The sequence below is a fragment of the Ranitomeya variabilis genome, chromosome 4 (assembly GCF_051348905.1).
Source record: "Ranitomeya variabilis isolate aRanVar5 chromosome 4, aRanVar5.hap1, whole genome shotgun sequence".
Taxonomy (NCBI): Eukaryota; Metazoa; Chordata; class Amphibia; order Anura; family Dendrobatidae; genus Ranitomeya; species Ranitomeya variabilis.
In genome coordinates this window covers 244,410,745-244,423,040 of record NC_135235.1, presented here as the reverse complement: position 1 = coordinate 244,423,040, position 12,296 = coordinate 244,410,745, and the positions used below count along the sequence as shown (strand labels likewise).

Sequence of the window (12,296 nt, the reverse complement as noted above, 5' to 3'; positions counted from 1 at the left end):
GCCGAGGATCCCCAAATCCAGGTGTGAAAAATTTGTTGCATCATTCCCAAGAAGACTCATGACTGTATGAGCTCAAAAGGTGCTTCTACTCAATACTGAGCAAAGGGTCTGAATACTTATGACCATGTGATATTTCAATTTTTATTTTTTAATAAATTTGCAAAAATTTCTACATTTCTTTTTTTCAGTCAAGATGGGGTGCAGAGTGTACATTAATGAGAAAAAATGAAATTTTTTGCATTTAACAAATGGCTGCAATGAAGCAAAGTGCGTAAAGTATTCAGACCCCTTTAAATTTTCAACCACTGTATATAAGGACAGGACTAGGGTGATGACGAGGGTTTGATGTATATATAGATTGGACCGGTGAAAGGACGAGGATGTCATATATACAAGAACAAGACCGGTGTAAGAACGAGAGTATCATGGATATAAGGACCGAACAGGAGTGAGGATGTCATGTATATAAGGACCGGACCAGGGTAAGGACGGGGATGTCATGTGTACAAATACCAGGGTAAGGATAAATTTAACGCCCGGAACATGTAAGAAAAAGGATGTCATGGATACAAGAACAAGACCGGTGAAAGGACGAGGATGTCATTTATACAAGAACAGGACAGGTGTAAGGATGAGGGTGTCATGGATATAAGGACTGGAAAGGGGTAAGGACCAGGAGGTCATGTATACAAGGACTGGACCAAGGTGAGGACATCATGTATATACAAAGACTAGGGTAAGGACGAGGGAGACATGTATCCCAGACAGGACCGGTGTGAAGATGAAGATGTCATGCATACAAGAACAGGATCGATGCAAGGACGAGGATGTCATGTATATAAGGACCGGATCGGTGTAAGGACTAGGAAGTCATGCATACAAGGACTGGACCAGAGTAAGGACTAGGATGCCATGTATATAAGGACCGGACCAGTGTAAGTACAATGGCGTGATGTATATAAGGAACAGACCGGGGTAAGGACGAGGGTGTCATGCATTTAAGGACCAGAACGTGTAAGGAGCGGAGTGTCATGTATACAAGGACAGGATCACTGTAAGGACAAGGATGTCATGTATATAAGCACCGCACCAGTGTAAGGACAAGGGCGTGATGTATATAAGGACCGGACCTGGCTAAGAACAAGGGTGTCATGTATATAAGGACTGGACAGGGGTGAGGACGAGGATGTGATGCATATATAGACCGAACCGGAGTTAAGACTAGGATGCCATGTATATAAGGTCTGGACTGAGGGCAAATATGTCATGTATATAAGGACCAGACCAGGATGAGGATGAGAATGTCATGTATATAAGTAACGGGCCAGGGTAAAGACAAGGAGGTCATGTACAGTTGTGCTCAAAACTTTACATACCTATGCAGTATTTTTGCGTTCTTGGCCTTTTTTCAGAGGATATGAATGAAATCATAACGACAACCCAAAACATTCAAATGACCCTGATCAAAAGTTCATATACCCTGGTGATTTTGGTCTGATAATATGCACAGAAGTTGACACAAATGGTTTTGAATGGCTACTGAAGGTATCATCCTCACCTGTGACCTGTTTGCTTGTAATCAGTTTGTGTGCATAAAAGCTGAGCGAGTTTCTGGGATCCAGACAGATTCTTGCACCTTTCATCCAGCCACTGACGTTTCTGGATTGTAAGTCATGGGGAAAGCAAAAAAATTGTCAACGGATCTACGAGAAAAGGTAGCTGAACTGTATAAAACAGGAAAGGGATACAAAAAGATATCCAGGGAATTGATACTGCCAGTCAGCAGTGTTCATACTGTGATTAACGAATGGAAAATCAGGGGCTGTGTAAAAACAAAACCACGGTCAGGTAGACCAACAAAAATGTCATCCACTACTGCCAGGAAAATTTTTTGGGATGCAAAGAAAAACTCACAAATAACATCAGCTGAAATACTGGACTCTCTGAAAACTAGTAGTGTGGCTGTTTAAAGATACACAATTAGGAGGCATATAAACAAGGAGAAACAAGAGCAATCAGGTACAATTCATAAATCTATTATTTATTAGAGGTCCAAAAATAGACCAAATAACCACAAATCACCACAAAAAATCATCAAGATGAGACATATAGAGGAAAAAGACAGAAAAGAAAAATAAAGGGGCCACAAATTGCAACTGTCCGCCTATGCAAACATATTGATTATTTAAAGTGCTTGTGCAGTAATAGGTCACAATAATAATAAGATAAGGTCCCCATTCTCATAAGAGATGTCAAACTCGCTGCATCTCAAACAAATTTCTACAAAGAGAGGAGGCTTACCGCAGGCAGAAGTAAAAGGACCCCAATTTGGGTGTTAGACTACTTTTCTGTCTTTCCCCTGTATATGTCTCATCTTGATGATTTTTTTTTTGTGGTGATTTGTGGTTATTTGGTCTATTTTTGGACCTCTAATAAATAGTACATTTATGAATTGTACCTGATTGCTTGTTTCTCCTTGTTTATATACTGATTTTTGAGTGGGTACGCACTCTTCGCATTTCTGATGGGTTACTTATAGCCCTACTTAGGACATAAATATGTCACTGAGATATGTTCATCTACAATTAGGAGGCACTTGAAGAAAAATGGGCTGCACGGTCGAGTCACCAGAAGAAAGCCATTACTGCACAAATGCCACAAAGTATCTCGCCTATAATATGCAAAACAGCACAGATACAAGCTTCAAAAATTCTGGAACAAGGTAATTTGGAGTGATGAGACCAAAATTGAACTTTGCGGCCACAACCATAAACATTACATTTGGAGAGAGGTCATCAAGGTCTATGATGAAAGGAACACCATTCCTAGTGTAAAGCACGGAGGTGGATCGCTGATGTTTTGAGGATGTGTGATCTGCAAAGGCACAGGAAACTTGGTCAAAGTTGAAGGAAAGATGAATGCAGCACGTTATCAGCAAATACTGGAGGCAAATTTGCACTCATCAGCCCGGAAGCTGCTCATGGGATGTACTTGGACGTTCCCACATGACAATGATCCAAAACACAAGGCCAAGTCGACCTGTCATTAGCTACAGAAGAACAAAGTGAAGGCTCTGGAGTGGCCATCTCAGTCTGCTGACCTCAATATCATTGAGCCACTCTGGGGAGATCTCAAGCGCGCAGTTCATGCTAGACAGCCCAGGAATTTACAGGAACTGGAGACTTTATGCCAAGAAGAGTGAGCAGCTTTACCATCTGAGAAAATCAAGGACCTCATCCACAACTACCACAAAAGACTTCAAGCTGTCATTGATGTTAAAGTGGGCAATACACGGTATTAAGAAATGGGGTATGTGAACTTTTTATCAGGGTCATTTGGATGTTTTAGGTGGTCATTATGATTTAAATAGAGAAAACACAGTAGTTTGACAATAAATGGCTTCACCCAACCACTAACTATGAGTGGAGAAAACATTTTGGTGATATCATTCATATTCTCTGAAAAAGGCCAAGAAAGTTCTGCCGGGGTATGTAAACTTTTGAGCACAACTGTATTTAAGGACAAGGATGTCATGTATATAAGGACCGGACTAAGGACGAGAATGTCATGTATATAAGGACCAGACCGGGGTAAGGACAAGGATGTTATGTATACAAGGACCGGACCAGGGTCAGGATGAGGGCGTGATGCATATATAGACTGGAGCGGTGAAAGGACAAGGGTGTCATTTATATAAGGACCGGACCTGTGTAAGGACAAGTATGTCATGTATACAAGGATCAGACCGATGTAAGGACGAGGTTGTGTCATGTATATAAGGACTGGACCTGTGTAAGGACAAGTATGTCATGTATAAAAAAACAGGGCCAGTGTAAGGACGAGAATATCATGTATATGAGGACCGGACGGGGTTAGGCCCAGGAGGTCATGTCAATAAGGACCGGACCGGGGTGAGGTTGCCATGTATATAAGGACCGGACCGGGGTAAGGACGAGGATGTCATGTATACAAGAACAGGACTGGTGTAAAGACAAGGATGTTGTGTATACAAGAACAGGACCGGTGTAAGGACGAGGGTGTCATGGATATAAGGACCGGACGGGGTAAGGACTAGGAGGTCATGCATATAAATACCAGGATAAGGATGTATTTAATGCCCGGAACATGCAAGGACGAGGGTATCATGTATACAAGAACAGGGCCGGTGAAAGGATGAAGATGTCATTTATACAAGAAAAAGACCGGTGTAAGGACGTGGATGTCTTGTACACAAGAACAGGACCAGTGTAAGGATGAGGATGTCATGTATACAAGAACAGGACCAGTGTAAGGATGAGGATGTCATGTATACAAGCACTGGAATGGGGTAAGGACGAGAATATCATAAAAGGACTGTACTGAGGGCAAGGATGTCATGTATATAAGAACAAAACTGGTGAGGATGAGGATATCATGTATACAAGTACCAGTCCGGGGTAAGGACAAGGCTGTCATGTATATAAGGACTGTACTGAGGGCAAGGATGTCATGTATATAAGGACCAGACCGGTGTAAGGAGGAAGATGTCATGAATACGGACTGCAAAGGTGTACGGACGAGGATGTCTTGTATACAAGGACCGGACTGGAGTAAGGACCAGGATGACCAGTGTGTATATAAATCAAACTGGAGTGAGGCCATGGATATCATGTAAATAAAGACTGGAATTAGATAAGGCCATAGATGTAGTATATTTACATATAAATAGACTAGACCACAGGGGTCAGTACTGGAGGGGTCACAGATGACAGTGGGAAACCATAGGGTCAGTATTGGAGGGGTGACAGATGACAGTGGGGTACCACAGGGGTCAGCACTGGAGGGGGTCACAGATAACAATGGGGTACCACAGTAGTCAGCATTGGAGGGGTCACATTTAACAGTGGGGTACCACAGTGGTCAGTATTGGAGGGGTGACAGATGACAGTGGGGTACCACAGTGGTCAGTATTGGAGGGGGTCACAGATGACTGTGGATTACCACAGGGGTCGGCATTGGCAACTTCTTTCTTTGGTATGTTATAAAGGGCATACTGAGTGGAGTCATAGAGGAGCATGATGAAATATCAGAGAGGAATTGGAGGCATTGGGAAGAGAAATGGCGACTGAACTGTAATGTGAGTGAATGTAAGGTCTCCCGTCTCAATCATGATACTGTACAACCTTACTGGGCAGAGCTTCGATGGTTTTACAAAATCCACCATCATGACCATGCCACCATTCTGCGAGGTCACACCGACCCTACAGCGCCATTCTGCAAGGTGACACACACCTTACAGTGCCATCCTACAAGGTTACACTGACCCTACAGCACCATCCTACAGGGTTACATTGACCCTACAGCGCCATCCTACGGGATCACACTGACCCTACAGCACCACCATACGAGGTCACAGTGACCCTACAGCACCTTCATATGGGGTTACACTGACCCTACAGCGCCATCCTACAGGGTCACACTGACCCTACAGCTCAGAGGCACTGCTGACGTGCAATATTTGACAGTCTCTGTACAGAGCGGGGTCTTCCAGTCATGACGCCCATTCCCAGCTCTGTCAATTATCCCTGGTGCTGAGAAACAGGAGGAATAACAGAGAAACATAGTTAGTTTGGTTCTTGGCAGCCTGGAATGTGGAGACATCTTCACACTGGGATCAGGGGAGCTCTTACCGGAGTGCTTCTGGGACTTGTGTCTGCCCTTGGTGGACTTTTTGGGCTTAAGAACACGATCCTCTCTCACAACTTCTGACCTCTCAGGTACAGCAGCTAACCCAAGCCTGCAGGATAGAGGAGATGAAGGTCAGGATCATCACAATGCAAGGAACAGACATTTCCCTCAGCTATCTGCCAGGCATCACATGTTAGGAGGTCATAAAAATCTGGTCAGCTTTAGGGCCCCATACATATTAGACGAATGTCAGCAGGACAAGCTATTGTGTATTTGGCAGCAGCCGACTGACGGTCGTGAGAGATGTTGGTGGTGAATGTCCAATTTGGGACTGCTGATAACATCGTTCTCCCAGAGATAAGCCACGAGCTGATGTGAGAATCGGCTGCATTCTTATAGCGAACACAGGAGCGTATGGGAAAATCGGCTAAGACGGCAGAAGCATCGATCTGTCAACAGCCATTTAATGTAAACCTTCCTCAGAATGACGAAGGAGGAGCGCCATAGGGAGCAGGACAAGTTTGAGGGCACCATAGTTTGCACCTGCAGCTGAAGAGGAAGCCCTGCAAGAGGCGCCATCTACAGATATATGCATTGGCCATGGTGGCATGTTGTCTGGATTGGGCGCATACAAGCAGGTTGTCCTCTTTAATCTTTTGGCTGTAGCAAATCACAGAGGTGGATGCAGTCAGAGGTGCTTGCTGAGGATTGGAGTTGCTGCACAAGTCTCCATGTAGCTCCAGTTTGATAGTTTTGCTTCATATGATCATAGAGCTATGAAGGAGCGATAACCACAATATAAACTATATGACTGTTGTTAGACCACCCTCAGGCCATTCAACCGTGTCCTCTTGCACCATGAACACATGACCCACCAACTTGTTTGCTACCAGATACAGCAGAAAGTTTTGTCTGTGCACCATAAAGGGGGCAGCTACGTCAGGGGCACGTATGGAGGGGGCACATACGGAGGGGCACGTACGGAAGGGCCTACTACCGCAGGGGCATGTACGGAGGGGAAACGTACGGAAGGGCAGGTAAGGAAGGGCACATACGGAGGGGCACGTACGGAAGGGCACAGCTACGGCAGGGGCACATACGGAGGGGCACATACGGAAGGGCAGGTACGGTGGGGGCACGTACGGAGAGGAAGCTACGGCAGGGGGCACGTATGGAGAGGCAGGTACGGCGGGGGCAGGTACGGAGGGTGCAGCTATGGCGGGGGCATGTACGGAGAGGGCATGTACGGGGGGATGTACGGAAGGGGCAACTGCAGTCTCAAGGACGGATTGGTTATTATTATAAACACCCCTTTAATAACCTGCAGCAGATCACAAAAGTCAGATCAGCAATGGTAGATTCACTAAGTGCTTCTGCAAGGCATGAGCTCCATCCACTGTAATGGAGCAGATGACATGCTGGGAGTGATGATGAAATGGATGAACGAACATCTGCTAAGACCATGTAACAATGGTCATCTCTCCATCAGCTGAAGCTTACACAGCGAGCCTGGATGGGGACAGACTGACCCGGGACTGGATGCTGCAGAGGTCTTGAGTCAGAAAGGTCCCTGCAGCTTAGAAGATGCAGCATGTCACCATACACAAAGAATAAGCAAAAAAAGCACTCATGGTGTGAAAGGCTGTAACTAGACAGGACCAGCGAGAATTGTAACCATGAATGTGAAGAATAAGACCATGAGGCAGAGCTGGAAACATGTAGACATGACAGATGGAGTCTCCTGGGACAGGGGCAGGCCAGAATAGCAACGGGACCTCAGGCTATGTTCCAAAGAACCACCATTTACCAGGGACAACCTGTGAGTCCATGTTTCACTATCTGAGACGTCTCAGAACAGGAAGAAACGACGCACAACATTCACTTTAACCACTAAAGTATAGTAAAGGAAACGATGAGCATTGGAGTCAGAAAGGTCAAACGTGAAACAAAAACAGAAGACACAAAAGGAAATAGATAACTGAGGAGTCATTACTGAAGAACGAGACAGTAGTGAAGACAAAGGGGAAGAAACTGCACCTACAGCCGCAAGGAAGGAGGCAGCAGATGTATGCCACTACTAGACTGCATGAGGGTATCACCATGACAGGGAAGGAGGAAGACGGAGGTTTCTACAGTCACAGGATTAGATCAAAGCTTTATCATGCATTAGAGTTGCACTGGTCTCATTTAAAGGGGAACCTGGCACCCAGAAAGAAGCCCTTAGCTTAGCACGGTCCAAGTACGCAGTCCTGTTTTATCACAATGAGCCCGTTGTCTATAGAGGGTGCAGCTATCAAGCCACCAAAACTTAATGCAGCAGGCTTATAAATACTACCCGAAGACCGCAAAGCCATGGACTAAACAGGCAGAAGATGGGACAACCTCCATTGCACTGACAGGCGCCATGTCAGAGTTCAGGCGATTCTGTCTTGACACCTCAGACGCTTCTCCTCCTTGGATTATTTTACATCAAACTATGGTACACATCCTAAAATTTATATACTTTAGGGCTTAGAAACTAACACTTTATAGATGCTTCATAAAATACGTGTCTCTAACTACATAAATCTATATGGTGCACACGGCTTTCTACCTCAGAATGGCAGCAGCTCAGGATCCTCCCTTCTTAGATCCCAAACATCTCACAAAATGCATTGTTCCATCTGTGGAAAGTGATTGATGGCTGGTGTCCATCTACACATGCCTCCGGTAAATGGAAACTCCACCCACATGTGCTCCCCGCAAAAGCAAAGGTGGGGTCCACCCTCACACACTGTTAGCTGGGGGACACATGAGGCTTGACCCCCAAAGACAAATCGCTAAGGTCCACCCTCATGTGCCACCCCCCAGAGACTAATCGTCGGGGTCCACTCTAATGTGTCTCCCCACAGACTAATAGCTGGAATCCACCCTCATGTGTCTCCCAACAGACGGATAGCTGGGGCCCAGCCTCATGTGCTCCCCATAGACTGATATTTGGGGTCCACCCTCATGTGTTACCCATAGACTGATAGCTGGAGTCCACCCTCATGTGGGGTCCATCCTCATGTGTTCCCCATAGACTGATAGCTGGAGACCACCCTCATGTGTTTCCCCATAGACTGATAGCTAGAGTCCACCCTCATGTGTTCCCCATAGACCGATAGCTGACAGTACCCTCATGTATCCCCCACAGACAAAGAACTGAAGTCCACCCTTATGTGCCGCTCCATAGACTAATCTATCTAGGTTCCACCCTCATGAGTTCCCCATAGGCTACTAGCTGCGGTCCACCCTCATGTGTTCCCCATAGACTGATAGCTGGAATCCATCCTCATGTGTTCCCCATAGACCGATAGCTGGAGACCACCCTCATGAGTTCCCCACACACTGATAACTAGGGTCCACTCTCATGTGTCTCCTGCAGAACGATAGTCGAGGTCCACTCTCATGTGCTCTCTGTGGACTGATTGCTGGACTCCTGTGTCACCCGCATATACAGTCATGGCCTAAAGTGTTGGCACCGAGGAAACTGTACCAGAAAATGAAGTATTTCTCACAGAAAATTATTGCAGTTACACTTTTTTTTGTACACACGTCAAACATCTGTGAACCTCCACCATATGTGACTGCAGGTACAGTGTTCTTTTCTTTGTAGGCCTCAGTTTTCAGTAAACAGAATGATGTGCTTTACCGAAAAAACTCAACTGGGTCTCATCTGGCCACAAAATTCTTTCCCAGAAGGATTTTGGCTCATTCACTTGCATTTTGACCCACCGTTAGACAGTTTTTTTTAGGTCTCTTGTGTCAGCAGTGGGGTCCTCCTGCCATGATGTTTCATTCCATTCACAAGTGCATGGATAGTTTGTGCTGACACTGAAGAACTCAGACTGCGGAACAGCTTGAATTTCTTAGGAATTTGATTTGGGATGCTTATCTACCATCTGGACTATCCTTTATGGCAACGTTTCTTCAATTTTTCTCTGCCGTCCACATCCAGGGAGATTAGCTATGGTGCCATGGGTTGTAAAGTTATTGATTTATGTTGCGCACAGTGACAAAGGTTCTCACATCTCTTGAGATGGACTTGTAACCTTGAGATTGTTTATATTGTTCAATAATTTGGGTTCTCAAGTCCTCAGACAGTTCTCTTCTCCTCTTTCTGTTTTTCATGCTTAATGTGGCACACAGACAAACAATGCAAAGATTGGGTCAATTTCTCCCCTTTTTATCTGTTTTCAGGTGTGATTTTCATATTGGCCACACGTGATACTTGCCACAGGAGAGTGTGAACGAGCACCACATGTTTGAAACAAAATTGTTCACCAACAATATTGTCAGGCCCATTTTGGGGGTTTTGTCTGAAATTATAATAATAATCTTTATTTGTATACAGCACTAACATATTCCGCAGCACTTTGCAGTTTTGCACACATCATCACTGTCCCCGATGGGGCTCACAATCTCAATTCCCTATCAGTATGTCTTTGTAATGTGGGAGGAAATCCACACAAACACGAGGAGAACATGCAAACTCCTTGCAGATGCTGTCTGTTGTGAATTTGGTTTTTGGGCTCCCCCGGTGGTCACTGGTGGTACTGGACTTGTGTGCTTCACTTTCTCTGTTCACCTGTTTCCATCAGGATATGGGAGTATCCTATTTAGCCTTGCTGCTCAGTTATTCTGGTGCCGGCCATCAATGTAACCAGAGCCTTTCTGTTGCATGTTCCTGCTTCTAGACTACTATCAGCTAAGTTGGACTCTTAGTCCTAAGTTTGTTTTGCATTTTTGTTCCAGTTCACAGTAATGTTATTTTTCTGTAGCTGGAAGCTCTTGTGGGCCGAAATTGCCACTCCGGTGTCATGAGTTGACACATGAGTCTTAAAGTAATTTCGGGATGGTATTTTAATAGGGTTTTCAGCTGACCGTGAAGTTCCCTATTGTATCTTCTTGCTATCTAGTAAGCGGACCTCGCTTTGCTGAACCTACCTTCATACTGCGTATGTCTTTTCCTCTGAACTCACCGTCAATATATGTGGGGGGCTTCTGTCTCCTTTTTGGGGGAATTTCCCTAGAGGTAAGCCAGGTCTGTCTTTTCCTCTATTAGGGTTAGTTAGTCCTCCGGCTGGCGCTAGGCGTCTAGGGATAAAACGTAGGTACGCCACCCGGCCACTGTTAGTTGTGTGATAGGTTTAGCTCACGGTCAGCTCGAGATTCCATCACCCAGGAGCTAGTCTGTAGTTTAAGCTCTCTGACGTTCCCTTGCCATTGGGAACCATGACAGTATGGCCGGCCAAGGGTTAAAACCGTTGGCAGAAGAAAGGAGAGAGGAAGAAGTCTGCAGATTTTTTATTTTTTTTTTCTCTTCTGAGCTTGCTTTTTAGTTGACTCAGTTGCATTTCTGCTCTAATTGCAGCCTTTGTCTCTCTCTCTCCTTCTAATCCTTGAATGGCTCTGATCTCACCTGATTAAAATGGATCTTCAGAGTTTGGCTACAGGTTTGAATAATCTTGCTACGAAGGTTCAAAATTTACAGGATTTTGTTATTCATGCTCCTATATCTGAACCTAGAATTCCTATACCAGAATTTTTCTCCGAGGATAGATCTCGTTTCCTGAATTTCAAAAATAATTGTAAATTATTTCTTTCCCTGAGATCTCGCTCCGCTGGAGATCCCGCACAGCAGGTTAAGATAGTAATTTCCTTGCTGCGGGGTGACCCTCAAAACTGGGCATTTGCATTGGCACCCGGGGATCCTGCGTTGCTCAATGTGGATGCGTTTTTTCTGGCTTTGGGGTTGCTTTACGAGGAACCTAACTTAGAGATTCAGGCTGAAAAAGCCTTGATGGCCCTATCTCAAGGGCAAGATGAAGCTGAAATATACTGCCAAAAATTTCGTAAATGGTCTGTGCTTACTCAGTGGAATGAGTGCGCCCTGGCGGCGAATTTCAGAGAGGGTCTCTCTGATGCCATTAAAGATGTTATGGTGGGGTTCCCTGCACCTACAGGTCTGAATGAGTCCATGACAATGGCTATTCAGATTGATCGGCGTTTGCGGGAGCGCAAACCTGTGCACCATTTGGCGGTGTCTTCTGAGAAGGCTCCAGAAAATATGCAATGTGATAGAATTCTGTCCAGAAGCGAACGGCAGAATTTCAGGCGAAAAAATGGGTTGTGCTTCTATTGTGGTGATTCAACTCATGTTATATCAGCATGCTCTAAACGTACAAAAAAGGTTGATAAGTCTATTTCAATTTGCACTTTACAGTCTAAGTTTATTCTGTCTGTGACCTTGATTTGTTCATTATCGTCAATTACCGCGGATGCCTATGTCGACTCTGGCGCCGCTTTGAGTCTAATGGATTGGTCCTTTGCCAGGCGCTGTGGGTTTGATCTAGAGCCTCTGGAAGTTCCTATACCTCTGAAGGGTATTGACTCTACACCATTGGCTAGTAATAAACCACAATACTGGACACAAGTGACTATGCGTATGAATCCAGACCATCAGGAGATGATTCGCTTCCTTGTGTTGTACAATCTACATGACGTTTTGGTGCTCGGATTACCATGGTTACAATCTCATAACCCAGTCCTTGACTGGAAAGCTATGTCTGTGTTAAGCTGGGGATGTCAGGGGGCTCATGGGGACG

General features: G+C 45.2%; 1 protein-coding gene across 5 annotated transcripts in view; it reads right to left on the bottom strand.

Annotated features, from left to right (window-relative positions):
- Nucleotides 1-12,296, bottom strand: part of IGSF9B (immunoglobulin superfamily member 9B) — a 154,380-nt gene that overhangs the window by 43,323 nt on the left and 98,761 nt on the right. For all 5 annotated transcript variants that reach the window (XR_013213068.1, XR_013213069.1, XM_077249334.1 and 2 more), the window contains one exon: nt 5,670-5,776. Coding sequence is in view for 3 of the 5 variants with exons in the window: in XM_077249334.1 (XP_077105449.1) it covers nt 5,670-5,776 (107 nt within the window). In the remaining 2 variants the exon portion in view is untranslated. The remainder of the gene's footprint in view (nt 1-5,669; nt 5,777-12,296) is intronic.